Consider the following 17,322-nt stretch of genomic DNA (forward strand, 5'->3'; position numbering starts at 1 on the left):
AGGGCGGTGGGGGAGAGAGGTGTGGGGAGAGGGAGGGCATGTGCGACGACTGGGAACACAGCGAGGGCGTCGACTGCCCAGAACTCAACCCGTCCTCCGTCTTCAGCCGGTAGTCGTGGAGCCAGTGCGTGGGCACGCCGCCCACCCCACGCCCACCCGCCCACGCCACCTCGGGCGAGCTCATGCCGCCCTCCCGCGCCCCCGCCTCGTCCTCCTCGGCGGGCGTGGGCGGCTCCAGCTTGATGGGCGTGTGGTGGGCGTGTTCCGGCTCGTACTTGAGGGGCGCGTCCCTCACGCAGAGGTTGAGGGGCTCGCTCTGGTCCTGGGCCTGGGCGGCCGCTGTGAGGGCGGAGTGCAGGAGGGAGGTGTAGCTGTGGGAGCGAGCCAGGCTCTCCTGCTCCATCATACCATACGCGGCCCCGCCCGCCGCCTCCGACGCCGAACCCTCCTGATGGTGGTAGCGCTGCTGGTGCTGCTGGTGCTGGAGGCCGCAGGCGGCGGCTTCCTGCATCATGGCGGCTGCGGCCAGGCCCGCGCTGCCGTAGTTCTTGGAGATGAGGTGTGTAATGTCTGCCTTTTTGGGCTTCCTGCCTCGCCTGGGTCTCGTGTCCAGCAGCATCTCGCCCATATACGGCAGGTGGTCCTCCGCGCCGCCCACCGCCGCCCCTGGGCTGGGCGGACCCACCTGACTGGCCATCATGATGGAGGGCACCGACTGGGCGCGGGCCAAGGCGACCTGCTGCAGCGCCGCCTGCTGCAGCTGTGGCCGCGTCATGAGCAGGTCCCGCAGGAGGGCCTCCGTGGCCCCCGCCCCGGCCTCGTGGATAGTGATGGGGCGCGGGGAACGCTGACCCCGCCCGCGCCCACGCCCGCGGCCGCCACGCCCTGGTCGCGGCACGCCAGCTTGCAGACCAGGCGCGGGGTTCTCGTGGGGCGGCTGGGGGTCGGAGGGAAGGGCCTCGCGGTGGTGGCGGGCGGTGGGGGGCGTGGCCGCAGCTGCGGCCGCCCGCTGCTCCTGACGGAGGGAGGCCTCATAGTGGTCGAGGTACTCGGGTGGCAACGCTTGATGGTGGAACTTCAGCTTAAATAATCGCTGACGACGGCGGCCCCTGCAACACAGGCGACATGTTACTACCCTGTATGATGGACATGATTACTACACACACACACACACACACACACACATACACACACACACACATACACACACATACACACATAGGCGACATGTTACTACCCTGCATGATGGACATGATTACTACACACACACACACACACACACACACACACACACACATACACACACACACACACACACACATACACACACACACATACATACACACAGGCGACATGTTACTACCATGTATGATGGACATGATTACTACACACACACACACACACACACACACACACACACATACACACATACATACATACCACACAAAATACACAGAGGAAGATCCCCTGATATATTCACATACCATACATTGCTGGTAATATCACCTCTACTACATCTTGAGCAAATAACATGACAAACCACATCCATTTACAGGAGAATTCGTGCCATCCATTCATTCCCAATTAACCTGGTCAACTTTAACATCTAAAACAATGACCTTAATGATTTAAATCTAACTGTAATATAAAAAATTAATACCTGGAAAAAGATCTTCAGTATTACAAATTCATCTGAATTATCCTTACGCTAAATATCTTATTAATTCATATAACAAGAGTTCAGCAAATATACCAACCACATTATCATGTCAATAATGAAGACATGACACACACACTAGCGGGGTCTGTTGGTCATGACCTGGCAGGTAGTACACACTAGCGGGGTCTGTTGGTCATGACCTGGCAGGTCAGGTCATCCCACTATGTTTCAAACCATTTCATAAATCATAATGTGATACAGCCAACACAAATTAATATCCTGAGAATCATTGGTTACATGTGTTAACTGTAACAACTTCTTCAAACCAGGTTTGACACGGAAGCAATAAAGTTAATTAACAGCAATTAAGTACATAAACACAAACAAACAAAAAACAGACATTTTTTCTTAATAGGAATGAACATAAATTGTGTGTACATATATATAATCATTGTCCTATACCGTGTTATACGCCTTTTTATATCTGGATCTTTAGTTATGTCTAATTTGTGAGATATATTGACAGATGTTGATTGAAACATCTTCACTGCGACCCTTTGTTGCTCTGTGTCAATGTTCATCAAAACATCTTCACTACGACCCTTTGTTGCTCTGTGTCAATGTTCATCAAAACATCTTCACTACGACCCTTTGTTGCTCTGTGTCAATGTTCATCAAAACATCTTCACTACGACCCTTTGTTGCTATGTGTCAATGTTCATCAAAACATCTTCACTACGGCCCTGTACATTCACCCCCCCCAACACCACACACACACACACACACACACACACACACACACACACACACATCACTAGCCCACCAAAACATCTTCACTATCATCACTAAACGACCCCATCTTCTCCACCAATCACCATCGACGCTGTTCAAGCCAGTATCACAACCATGGCCTCCTCCTTCATCCCCACCACCACAACCCCCCTGCCCCCTCACCACCACAACCCCCCTGCCCCCTCACCACCACAACCCACCTGCCCCCTCACCACCACCACCACCATGCCAGAGGGTCTCCAACACACATCTTCACTCAACAACGCCCACCCGCCCAGGCCAGGAGCGTGGGCGTGCACGCACACCCAGCGTGGGCGTGGAGCACCAGCTTAATAAATCAATTACTCACATAATTAGACCAGCCGACAGGCACCTGGATAAATGGACACATGAAACATTTGTAGTTGTATAATGTAAATGTGTAGTTTATATTGGTCAATTACTTCATTCTTATGAAACTTGAAGAATTACATTAAAATCGAAGTAATTATCAGGCTCCAAATATAGAAAATAATTAACATAATCATTAAATATTCCCAGTAATATGTAAGTCACTATATAAAAGTCCCAATGATCATGTGATGAGAAATTATTATCTGAAACACATGCAGAAAATATAATGGTCAAACTGGTCATTAAAGAGCCTTAATGACCCAGACATCATTACATAGTTAAGTGGTCATTACTTCTCTCTCGAGGTCATACGTAGAGGTTAATGAGGAGGGGTGGGGGGAGAACAGTCTCCCCCCACCCTAATTCACCTCCCCACCTAACATAATGGTCATCACTCAGGTCAAATTATACGAGTTTACCCATTAAATAACGGCCGAGCGCCTCCTTACATTTTCTATGACTAGCCTTGAGAAAACTAATGTCTAAAGGAGTAACTATAATAATTGACGTATAAAGGAGTAACTATAATATCTGACGTAAAAGGAATACCTATAATAACTGACGTATTAAGTAATAACTATAATGAACTGATGTATAAATGAATAACTATAATTAAATATATTTATCTGCCACTGTGGACCACCGATAATGGTACATCAGTACATATCTGGCATTAATTATATATACTCCCACACCACACCTGCTCTCCTCCCGCACCACACCTGCTCTCCTCCCGCACCACACCTGCTCTCCTCCCGCACTACACCTGCTCTCCTCCCGCACCACACCTGCTCTCCTCCCGCACTACACCTGCTCTCCTCCCGCACCACACCTGCTCTCCTCCCGCACCACACCTGCTCTCCTCCCGCACCACACCTGCCCTCCTCCCGCACCACACCTGCCGCACCACACCTGCTCTCCTCCCGCACCACACCTGCCCTCCTCCCGCACCACACCTGCTCTCCTCCCGCACCACACCTGCTCTCCTCCCACACCACACCTGCCCTCCTCCCGCACCACACCTGCCCTCCTCCCGCACCACACCTGCTCTCCTCCCACACCACACCTGCTCTCCTCCCGCACCACACCTGCTCTCCTCCCGCACCACACCTGCTCTCCTCCCGCACTACACCTGCTCTCCTCCCGCACCACACCTGCTCTCCTCCCGCACCACACCTGCTCTCCTCCCGCACCACACCTGCTCTCCTCCCGCACCACACCTGCTCTCCTCCGCACCACACCTGCTCTCCTCCCGCACCACACCTGCCTCTCCTCCCGCACCACACCTGCTCTCCTCCCGCACCACACCTGCTCTCCTCCCGCACCACACCTGCTCTCCTCCCGCACCACACCTGCTCTCCTCCCGCACCACACCCTGCTCTCTCCCGCACCACACCTGCTCTCCTCCCGCACCACACCTGCACTCCTCCCGCACCACACCTGCTCTCCTCCCGCACCACACACCTGCTCCTCTCCCGCACCACACCTGCTCTCCTCCCGCACCACACCTGCTCTCCTCCCGCACCACACCTGCTCTCCTCCCGCACCACACCTGCTCTCCTCCCGCACTACACCTGCCCTCCTCCCGCACTACACCTGCCCTCCTCCCCACCACACCTGCCTCCTCGCTCACACCTTGCTCTCCTCCCGCACTACACCTGCCCTCCTCCCGCACCACACCTGCTCTCCTCCCGCACTACACCTGCTCTCCTCCCGCACCACACCTGCTCTCCTCCCGCACTACACCTGCCCTCCTCCCGCACTACACCTGCCCTCCATCATTATATCTACAACATAAATCATCAGTTTTGAAGTGTGGATCATATCAGTTATCAGGTGTGGCCAGGGGAAGTGGCCCAGTGTGGAGGCTGGCCACACATGGCCACAGATAACCCCAGTTAGCCTCGTATTACACCCCACACATAACCCCCCCCCCCGCCCCAGGTGTGGGGGGGGGTTGTTATTATGAATCACTGTATACTGCCAGGCCATATATGCACGGGGGAGGAGGGGGGGTCACCATGGGGCCCCCCTACCCCCGCCAGCTTAATTATGTGTGTGTGTGTGTGTTGGCATGATGGGACCATCTATAAACATAACATATATAAACAATGTGTACATCTATCTATCTATCTATATATATATATATATATATATATATATATATATATATATATAATATATATATATATATATATATATATATACATATATATATATATATATATATATATATATATATAATATATATATATATATATATATATATATATATATATATATATATATATATATTGAGGATGATGAACAGCTGGGATTGGCTGTGGGCCAACCTGCCGCGCCTAGGATTCGAACCCATCCATTCTCTAACCCCGCGCCGACTCACAGTTAGTCAGCAACGCCACACGGCGGCGGAGGCCCTACGTGGGCGTGGACGGAGCGAGGCAAACCGTCCAATTTCACCACAGTGGTAGGAAGTGGAAGTGGAGGGGGGGAGGGGGAGGGGGGTTAGTTGGGGGGGGGGCAGGCACACCTTATACACCCCCTCACCAACAATTGAGGCTTAATTACCACCAAACATAGTAGTTCGGGCGGGTCGTTTGCGTTAATTACTACCCCCCCCCCCCCCCCCGTCCATGGCTGTTGTACACAGATGCAGAACCGCTTCTCGCCCTTGTGGTCAGGGAGCGTAAGGGCGGAATTCCTCCCTGGTTGTGTCAGGTGGATCTCCCTCCCTGGCTCAGGATATATAAGGCAGGATCATCCTGGACCAGAGGTGGACCACCAGGGCCACGTGACGCCCTATAACACACACACACACACACACACACACACACACGGTCGTCTATTCTTTCCCACCCTCATACTTAGTCGCCGTTTCCCACGCCAGCGACATAGCGCCAGTATATAGAAGAAGGGTCACTTACCCGCATTACTGCAGCTGTCATGTGTATCGCTCGTTTATCAACAGTAATAAACATTGTTTAACGTTTTACAAACTTCAAGATTAACGAAGGTTAGCTGGATGAAAGAACTGAAACGAACGAAATATTATGAGAAGCGATCTTCCGGTACGAGCTGTGGGCCCGGGCGGCGCTCAGGCCTGCTGCCGGACGCCCCGCTGCCAGACGCACAAATCATCTCGTCTTACACAATATTCATCCCTTCAGATAACGTTCTTGTGTCATATAATTTATTTATCTGAAATACATCATAACCTTTTTGACATACACTGTAATACACTGTAATAAACTGGATCATTTTTTTTATATTATCTGTATTATTCCTGATAGTAACTGTACCACGCAAAGGAGAGAAAATACCGGAGCAAATGTGGTATACGGGGGGTGACGTGCTGTCACTGGGCGGGCTGTGGTTTCGGTGCATTACATATGACAGAGAATGAATGTGAGTGAATTAAGTCATTTTTTTTTTTCTCTATTCCTGGCGCTGTCTTGCTACGCAGGAAACGGCGAACAAATGATATATATCTTTCCACTGGCGGTGTCACCACCTGAGGCAGGAGGCGCCCGGTAACACCTACTGCATCACGGGAAGGAGACATGAGTTACCCAGCTCACGTGACCCTGTCCTCCCCCGTAGCAATATGGGACACTTCACACTTTCAGACCACAGACATGACAACACTTCAGGCAACTTCACACTTTCAGACCACAGACATGACAACACTTCAGGCAACTTCACACTTTCAGACCACAGACATGACAACACTTCAGGCAACTTCACACTTTCAGACCACAGACATGACAACACTTCAGGCAACTTCACACTTTCAGACCACAGACATGACAACACTTCAGGCACCTTCAGCAACCAACAATCATGAAGTTCAGAAGCAACATACAGCTAACGATCTCCCCCCCCCCTGTGCAACGCCCCTGGGGTGATGGAGGAACATGTCGTGAAGGGGAGGTACACAGGGGTCACCTGACCACCAGGCGTGGAATGTACGCCTCCGCCAGGAGGGCGCGGGTGGCCTGCTGACCTGCGGGATAAGTGGGCCGGCCGGCGCTCACGCTGCCCGCGGGTTCAGCGATCATAATAAGGATCGAGGAACTTAGTCGAATTCTATGTGGTGTATCTCTGGTCATACCAGCTACCGCGCCACCTACACACCGATAATGACCACCTGCCCACGCCACCTACACACCTATAATGACCACCTGCCCGCGCCACCTACACACCTATAATGACCACCTGCCCACGCCACCTACACACCTATAATGACCACCTGCCCACGCCACCTACACACCTATAATGACCACCTGCACACGCCACCTACACACCGATAATGACCACCTGCCCACGCCACCTACACACCTATAATGACCACCTACACACGCCACCTACACACCTATAATGACCACCTACACCGGCTGTCCTCGTGAGCTGACGTGATACCTCGCCAGCAACACCTAACTACCTACCTTACCCAGCAACTGCACGTAGTTCTAACAAGGTAATTAACCAAGACACAGTGGTTACCTTACACAAGTAATAGTGACCATCATTACCACCAATACTGACGTACATCACATAGTAATTACATTAATGACTTCCTTGATGGATTACACCACTAAGCTGTAAATTACATTACAAGATCACATTATACAGTGGGAAAGTTAAGTTCTCACATCGCTTTCGCCATTTTAAGAGGACTTAAAAAAGTTCATTCCTACACACACACACACACACACACACACACACTGGGCAAAAAGCGGTTCTGGATCCCGCCCTCACCGCGCCACCTGGGACTTGCGTGGTGTGGGCGTGGGACCCGCGCCATCACCTGGCGTAGTCATCTTTGCATAATAATTTTTTTTCCTTTTTTTTTAACGGCCGGTGGGAGTGGGTAAGGCGGTAGCCGCGCGGGGTACGAACCCTGGGGCCCAGGCTGCCTTATCCGCTGTAAACACACACACACACACACACACACACACACACACCTGCAAGTTATATCTATATATGGCTCTATGTCCACATACGAGAACTTAAGAAAGCTCCGCTGGCCATTAAACACACAGGGGCTCACGGTATGAAGTATTCTAACCTTAAAAACCTTTAAATTTAGGGATGTTATGACCAGAAACGACATCTAATACGGTCAATATTTACGTAATGAATATATATATATATTTCCGTCTATATCTTCCTCAGTGATACCGTTGCTATATCTAACATTCCTATAGTCTTCCCGGCTATGTTCTAATACAAGTTATTTCTCCATAGGTCAGTTAAACCTGTTTTATTATATATATTTTTTTTCAAACCTCATTTTCGATCCCACCCTCTCTTTTCCCACCAAGTCACGGTGACAAAGGCCTAAACAAAGCTCTACAATGGGGGGTGTAAAATAGCCATTATTTTACCCGGGAGTAAGGTCGGTAAAGTGGCCTTCTCGTGTTCGCGGTGGTTACGCGCCTTTGTCCTCCTCCTCCGCCGCCGCCGCGCGATGCACTTTCAATACGGCCCCGCTACTTGCCACACCCAGCCACAATTCCAATTATCTTCGTCGTTTCCCAGATTGTTCAGCGCTGGGGGACATGCGCGATGATGACCTCATGAATGTGACACGAAGATGATGACGTAGGATGATCATGAGGCGCGCTACGAGGTATGGGAAAGGGGATGCAGAGGGAACTAGGCTGTTGGCACGGGCAGTCCTCCTCCGCCATTCACTCACATTTTGAGCGGGAAAAAATATATATATTCGCCACACGCTCTTTGGGATTTGTCAAAAATGATGACGAAATGACAAATAAGGCGCGGCAGGTCTCAATATGGCCGGAGCCGTCTGTATAAGGGCAGGGCATCAGTCCAGATCATATTAAACAAACTATTAAAGTGAGCCATATATGTGGAGCGGCCAGTACTGCCCGTCACCCTGCCAGATGCGGGATAATCATCGAGATCCCAGCGCCCCACAGACACAAAACTCTCATGAGCCTGCGATAATAATGCCACACGATCATAAATTACGATGATTAATAATGATTAACATTGATCAAAGTCGGTAAGAGACGGAGCAGCCATCAGGGGAGACCTGCCAGACGTGAAAGTCATGATGAAACCGGCCAGTTCTCGGTGCACTGAGAGACATTGTACGTAACGCGAGCGATGTCGTTTCCAACATGGTGACGCAATGCACCTTTCTATAATTAACCCCCACAGGTTCTCCCACGTCGTTCCCGTGTGAACCTGGGGGGGGAAGGGGGGATAGTTCAGTCCTTCCCCCACCCCAATCCCACAATGGGAGGAGGAAGGGAGGGGGAAGAGACACGTGACGAAATCTTTTTCACGGGAGAAAGCTCGTCCAACCAACACCACCTTCGCTGAGCCACGGAGACTGCAACATGATGCAAGGGGACCTCGGCAAAGTGCAGGATGGCCAAGTGCAACGTGATTGCAACGTCCTGATGATGGAACAAGAGACCAGACTACAAGTCCTATCCTGAAGGAGGCGAATGACAGGCGCTCCTGGGTCATCTTACTACGCCTGGCTCCTTCAAAGCTGCTAGAGAAGGTACGAAAGAAATGTTATTGTCGCCAGACGTGTGGCACAGACATGGCCTATGGAGAACAGAGAGCGGGTATACTGCATGGATGAAGACATAGAACCTCTTTAGAAATATGGCTGTAGCTACTGTGAACAGAAATATATGGTAACTGCATCACTATTGTGGTTAGCGTTGCTGACCATGATTCACGCCTGGGGCCCCCCTTCCACTGTTCGAGCCCTGGGTTGCGGTAACTGGCCCACAGCCAGTCCGGCTGTTCGTCCTCCGCCCGCACACCTACTTAACTGGCCTGCATCCTTACCCCGGTGGACGTGGCCAGCTGCGGGGGTCACGTGGAAGGGAAATTATGGCATGATAAAGAAGTGATAAACTGATACAGAGAATGGGAACAACACCGCCAACAAACAAAAGCCACTTAAGCGACGGCAAAGAAAATGGAGGTGCGGAGAATGAATGGCGTCGAGAGAAAAGAAAACGGAAAGCGTCAAAGAGAAAATGGCATCAGGGAACTGATAAATCTAGGGGTAATGTGGTGGCCAACATGACCCTCCCCCAGCCTCCACCCGCCCATCTCAAGCAGTTCCAGCTGTTCCACGCCCCTCCCCCCTCCCCCCCCACAATCTCAAGGACCACCACCTGTTTTCTTCGTTTAAGGGCGGACTTCCTGCCCGAGCTGCCGCACCCTCCACACCCCAGCCCCCCCCCCCCCCCTGCCTGCCCCTCCCCTAAACCCCACCGGATGACATCCATCTGCACCGCGAGGGGACCCACGGGATGTCCAGGGTTCGAATCCTGGTCACGACAGTCTGTCTGTCCGCAGTTGGCCCAGATGTTCATCCTCCCGTACGAGGTTTGGGCGATGAATCAGGCGTCTGGCTTGAGTATGTATATATATAAACACACACACACACACACTTGGTCGCCATTTCCCGCGACAGCAAGGTAGCGCCAGGAAACAGACATAGAACGGCCCATCCGCTCGTAAATACACACACACACACACACACACACACACACACATATATATATATATATATATATATATATATATATATATATATATTTTTTTTTTTTTTTCATACTATTCGCCATTTCCCGCATTAGCGAGGTAGCGTTAAGAACAGAGGACTGGGCCTTTGAGGGAATATCCTCATATGGCCCCCTTCTCTGTTCCTTCTTTTGGAAAATTTAAAAAAAAATGAGAGGGGAGGATTAAGAATACTTCCCATGTATTCCCTGCGTGTCGTAGAAGGCGACTAAAAGGGGAGGGAGCGGGGGCTGGAAATCCTCCAGCCAGGTGAGGATATTCCAAAAAAGGCCCAGTCCTCTGTTCTTAACGCTACCTCGCTAACGCGGGAAATGGCGAATAGTTTAAAAGAATATATATATATATATATATATATATATATATATATATATATATATATATATATAGCGTTAATGAGATTGCCTTAATTAGGTCATCAACTGCCCTACGGTCATTAGCAGCCATATGGCTTATCAAAACTAATAGGATCGTGTTTTGTACGCGTCACGCTACTTGTTATCAGACCTAAAGCTGTGGTCAGGGTTCGAACCGATACCCTCTCTCTCTCACACACACCCGCACAAAATATTAACACTACAACACCAGGAAGGAGTTAGTGATGGTTGTTATTTGAAAGAAAATGTGTTGTGTTGTGAGCACCACGTCAGAAACCGTAAATATATTTTTTTCTCTTTACACAACCGCGACGGGAACCCATCTACACAACTACCCATTTCCAGATGATGGGTGTGTGGGCTTCCAGACTGCATTAAACATCCACTGAAATTTCAGTGTATACGGTCTTTGTATAAGGTAGGAATACACTAATGCTTCAAGGCACACAAACACATACGTATACACAGATAGATAGATAGACAGACATATAAATTAGCAGGTAGATAGGCGGAAAGATGAGAGGGAGAGTATGTGATCACTATTTGTGTATGCTACAGGGAGAGTTTGATATTTAGGTTGGCCCGTGTGTGTGTGTGTGTGTGTGTGTGTGTGTGTGTGTGTGTGTGTTGGGAAAGGGGGGGGGGGGTAGTACTCCATATACACCCACTACAGCGGTGGCCCACACCTATCAGTCTCATTGCCCGTGGTCGACTGTGGCCCTCATGGAGCACATCGCACAGTGAAGAGAGGAGGGGCGGCGGTGAGAGGCGTGCTTTGGACCCGTCGCCCCCCCTCTACCACACGGCGTCAAATCCAACCCTCCCACCTCAACTTAGGCCAAGCCCTCCACTTACCAGACAGTGGATCGTGTGGAGGTCTGACCAGAGTGTGGATAGTACGGAGGTCTGACCAGAGTGTGGATCGTGTGGAGGTCTGACATTCTAGTGTCTGTATTGGTGGATGAAGTGAGCGGCCATGACTGGTGGGTGTATATCTTCCACAAGTTGGATAACCACATCTTCGTCTGTAGTGCCCAAGGCTTCTCGCTAACCCACCCGCCTCTCGTCCTCATCAATGAATCTCTCCTCCTCTCTTATTTGGACTAAATTTCATGTAGTTTTGCTGCTCGGGCAGCTGGCTGGCCGCTCGAGCCTCGCAATCGTACCAATTTTTTTTCGAAGGAGGAAGCGAATTAAACCTTTTTTTCTCTTGTTATCTCGAGCGTCACATATATTACACTGTGTTAGGGGGAGAGAGTTACTATTGTGGGCAATGATGGGGAGGTAACGTGCCAGCTCTTGGCTCTCTCTCCCCATCACTGAGCAAGGTAATGGGGTTGGGAGTGGGGCGCTACTACCACTACCTCCCCACCTACTGAGATAAATGGCTTGATCAATAGCACGTCCTCAGCGCCGCCATCACCCTCTACACCACGTCTTCGTGCTGAGCAAAATGCCCTCACTCATCGCCCCGCCTAGATACATTCATGAGGCACTGGCCACCAACACACACACACACACACACACACACAAAAAAAAAAAGGTTCTTCCAAAAAGGCTTTACGTTCTCCCGTGTGTGGAGGGTCAGGTGGGCCGTAAATGGCCTAACTATACGGTGCGGCGGCAAGAGGCAAGACCAAGCCATGGTCTGAACATGGAGGTGGTGGCCAGAGTGCGCGCTATATTAGGCTTGGGCCATGTGTGTCCGGCTATTATAATGGCGGCTCCTCACCCCAGGGAAAGGCTGGGAGTCACCCCCCCCCCCCCACCATACACTCTTACCATCCCCCCCCACCCCCCCCCCCTCGCTGTCTATTACCGTCCCATTACGGAAGGGGACAAGTTCAGCACTGTCTACTCGAGGGCTCGATAGACCACATGCACTGAGGGACGGGAGGAGAGAGTGTGTCATGCATTAAGGAAGCGATGCGGGATGAGAAGTCATCCCTAAACTCCATCCAATCTTCTCTCTCTTCTGTAACTGAGCTCACTCTCTCGTGGATATCGAGAAAGGTTTCTTTCGCAAGATCTCCTCTTTCCTTTCCCTCCCCCGTATAGCGTCTTCTTCCCAAGTATTTATCCAATTCCTCTGTAGTTCAGCACATTTTCCACGCCTCCTTCTCAAAAGATAGGCACGACACCAGATTTTTTTTTCCACAAGCGAGGTCTCGGGCCCCATCACCAGGGGAGGGGTAGCTACACACTACTTGGCCTCTTAAGGGAAACACTTCATCAAGATCATGAACCTTATAGAGCATCAAGAACCTTTAGTATTCTGTTTACGTCTTTCCTAGGATTCGAACCCAATGCCAATGCTTTCCAAGACCTGTTCCCCGTTCGCTCATACTGTCACTGTAATACTTTGTTTACAAAGCTTATAAATAAATTACCCACCCTCACTGTTTGCAGAGCCTTATACCATCTTCTCTTAACTCTTCACTGTGAATCCAATTGCCTAATTAACATCTCTTTATCCTAATCTACTTCTAATTAATTCATGTTCGAGTTCTGTATTGGATCTTGCCTTAGCCACAATATTATTGCCAAAGATTCCATGTTCCTCTTGTCTCATGCAACACAAAGTGTTTCTCTATTTATGGAATCATACGTCAAATCTTGCTTTATCCTCCGTTGGTCCAGGACCAAACTCAAGCATTACATGTTTACATTACCCTCTTGACCAGACACATCTTACATGCCCCAACATTGCCCACTTGACCAGACACATCTTACATGCCCCAACATTGCCCACTTGACCAGACACATCTTACATGCCCTAACATTGCCCACTTGACCAGACACATCTTACATGCCCCAACATCACCCTCTTCACCAGACACATCTTACATGCCCCAACATTACCCACTTGACCAGACACACCTTACATGCCCCAACATCACCCACCTCTGCCATCTTGTTCTCGTACTCTCAATGAACCTTGTTTTTAATCGATAAAAAAAAAGTCCAATTTTTATACCCAAATTTATACTGGTTTTTAAAATTGCTAATTTTTTTCTTTAAGTCTCTCATGTCGCATCTCACACGACCACTCTGTCATGATGGATACGCACTCACTCTCACACACTCAGAGAGAAGGGGAGGTTCCTGCACTAGGATGTGGGTCCCGGAATTGGCCCCCACCAGATGGGGCGTCTCATACAGCCCTGGGCTCTGGCCTATATATAGAGCAAGGGGGGGCGGGAGACCAGGAATGGTAGGTAGCCTATTACAATAGTGGCCCTCCCTCCCTCTCCCACACACCACAGGAGTGGCCCTCCCTCCCTCTCCCACACACCACAGGAGTGGCCAGCTGTTTCGCTGTACCTCCCCCCCCCCCTCATCAAGCTGTACACCCCGGCACGATGCAGCGAGTGAGAGAGGGAGAGGGAGAGGGAGAGGGAGAGGGAGAGGGAGAGAGAGAGGGAGAGGGAGTGAGGATATGACCTCCCCCCCATCTCCATATAGCGACTGAGTCTTACATGGTGAAGTAAAACACCCGAATATGGAGAGAGAGAGAGAGAGAGAGAGAGAGAGAGAGAGAGAGAGAGAGAGAGAGAGAGAGAGAGAGAGTTGTGCGTACAAGACCTGGGACGATTATGGTCCACCTCCCAACATGGTGACCACTGCACCTGCTCCCCACACACACACACACACACACACACACACACACACACACACACACAGAAACGTCTTCATATATATATATATATATATATATATATATATATATATATATATATATATATATATATATATATATATATACCAAATAGCCTCGTCCTAGCTACGTGTCTTCGTTGTATATCAAATGACTCTTATATTTCTCTCTTGTGTCTCCCCTGATGATGATGTGATAATTACACGAAACTGCACCTGGGAACTTATTGTGTTTCATTTCCACCTGGACTCATAGGAATATACATATATATATATATATATATATATATATATATATATATATATATATATATATATATATATATATATATATCTTATATACTATTCGCCAATTCCCGCGATAGCGAGGTAGCGTTAAGAACAGAGGACTGGGCCTGTGAGGGAATATCCTCACCTGGCGCCCTTGTCTGTAGTGCCGTGCGTGAGGAGGCAACGTGTCAATAAATATTAACAATGGCAGAAGACGAGGTGCGGGTTGGTCCCCACCATAAACTTTTTGTTGACAAAAACAGTTAAGTGTGTGTGTGTGTGTGTGTGTGTGTGTGTGAGTGATATCAATTACTGCCTGTATTAATGAGGTCATTATCTTGGGTCTGACTACTTAATTCAGGGGGGGAAGGCCCCCCCACCTTCTCCTCACGTGTGGGGGGGAGGCGTCCCCCTCCCCCCCACACCCGCTACCCTCCCATCCCCATACCATGTGCCTCTCCCCCCCACCCCCCACAGTACGACCCCAGCAAGGTCGTGTGGGGGGAGAAGAGGAGGGAAGGTCATGCCACACACACACACTGGGAAATAACACCCCCCCTCCCCCCTCCCCCAACCTTCAACACCCCCCCTCCCCCCTCCCCAACCTTCAACACCTCCCTCCCCCTCCCCCCCCGGGGGGGGCAGGGGCAGGTAAGGTCGTACGTCATATTTACCGACATGTGTTCATACAGCGGGGGGGGGGGGGGGGTTTGTTGTAGCTGCGGGAATACAGTAGATTTATTCCCCGAATTTTATTTCTCTTGTGATGACGTAGGCGAGCTGAGTGGTGGAGGGGGGGGGGGGGGTAGAGGGGTTGAGGAGGAGGGGGGGGAGAAAGAAAACGGAACTTGGAGCGTCAAAGACAAAAAGGAAAGAAAACGAATTTTCATCTGTGTTTTGGAGGGAGGCTGGACCTCCCGTGGCGGGGGGGGGGGTCGTACCATTATACCAGGTGGTTGGGCGAGGCTCTGCACCACGACGGTACGACCCCGAGTACGACGGTACGACCCCGAGTACGACGGTACGACCCCGAGTACGACGGTACGACCCCGAGTGCGACGGTACGACCCCGAGTGCGACGGTACGACCCCGAGTGCGACGGTACGACCCCGAGTGCGACGGTACGACCCCGAGTACGACGGTACGACCCCGAGTACGACGGTACGACCCCGAGTGCGACGGTACGACCCCGAGTGCGACGGTACGACCCCGAGTACGACGGTACGACCACGGGGGTGGTTGCAATTGACCGGCCATATAGAGAATACCCCCCTCCCCCCCTGCCCAAGAGGCCAGAGAGAGAGAGAGAGAGAGAGAGAGAGAGAGAGAGAGAGAGAGAGAGAGAGAGAGAGAGAGAGAGAGAGAGGGAGGGAGGGAGGGAGAGAGAGAGTAATCCAGTTGGCTCTGGACAACAATGGGTGGTTGATGTTATCTGCATAATTGGTCGTATTTGGCGATGAAGGTGGGGGGGGAGGGAGGGCTGCCGGGCCAACGACCCTCCTCCCCCTCCCTCCCTCCCTCCTTCCCTCCCCAAAACTACCACTCATATCCCCCTCCCCCAAGGCCACCCTCACAAGCCCTGGTCAGGGGGTCGTACCGTCGTGGTCAGGGGGTCGTACCGTCGTGGTCAGGGGGTCGTACCGTCGTGATCAGGGGGTCGTCCCGTCGTGGTCAGGGGGTCGTACCGTCGTGGTCAGGGGGTCGTACCGTCGTGGTCAGGGGGGTCGTCCCGTCGTGGTCAGGGGGTCGTACCGTCGTGGTCAGGGGGTCGTACCGTCGTCAGCTCCAAATAAGGAAGGAGGAAGACCGTGGTTGAGGGAGGAGGTGGAGGGGGTTGTGAGGCGGGCGGGGGGAGGGGCTCGTCCTCCCACACTCGGGCCCATTCACAGCCTCGCCACACCAGAGGGCTCACCCACACACACACACACACACACACATACACACACACACATACACACACACACACACACACACACACACACACACACACAGCAGCACCAGCAGCGCCTCGTTCGTGTAGCAGGGCAGACGAGGTGACGTCCGCCAGAACAGCAAGGTCGTGCACGCGGTTGTCACTCCCTCCTGACGAAGGTGTGGGCGGCCCCGGGGGAGGAGGGGGCAGTAGACGCCTTGGAGGCTGACCTGGCCATTCAGCCCTGGTTGGAAGAGGGCCAGGGGGGGGGGGGGGGTCGCCCGCCTCTAGTGCCAACGCTGCCCACACCAGCTGGCCCGACCACTGGTGTGTGTGTGTGTGTGTGTGTGTGTGTGTGTGTGTGGACGAGATCAGTTTACTTGTGATCGAACAGCCGCTTCGTTATTGCAGATACCAGTGCACGAGTGGATTAAGAGTCTTGACTCCCGCCACAAAATGGTAAGGGTTCGAACCCTCCCTCTATATACGAATCGTGGGCGAACACGTGGCACGTCTCTACACATCACCAGGCAACCGGTTCTCGTGTTCTATGAGAGAACAGGTGTCGTTTTCTATGAGACAACTTGTGTCGGTGTCGTTTTCTGTGAGAGAACTTGTGTCGGTGTCGTTTTCTGTGTGGCCTTCACCAGCACGAGTGGTTGGCATTACTGACCATG

The 17,322-nt window shown here is 51.2% G+C and overlaps 1 protein-coding gene across 1 annotated transcript in view; it reads right to left on the reverse strand.

Annotated features, from left to right (window-relative positions):
- LOC139761153 (uncharacterized) overlaps positions 1 to 17,322 on the reverse strand; it is an 85,026-nt gene that overhangs the window by 11,297 nt on the left and 56,407 nt on the right. Inside the window, 1 exon segment of the mRNA XM_071685115.1 lies at positions 1 to 1,109. Within this exon segment, the coding sequence (XP_071541216.1) occupies positions 1 to 1,109 (1,109 nt within the window).

This window comes from Panulirus ornatus, chromosome 39 (genome assembly GCF_036320965.1).
Source record: "Panulirus ornatus isolate Po-2019 chromosome 39, ASM3632096v1, whole genome shotgun sequence".
In the NCBI taxonomy this organism is placed as follows: domain Eukaryota; kingdom Metazoa; phylum Arthropoda; class Malacostraca; order Decapoda; family Palinuridae; genus Panulirus; species Panulirus ornatus.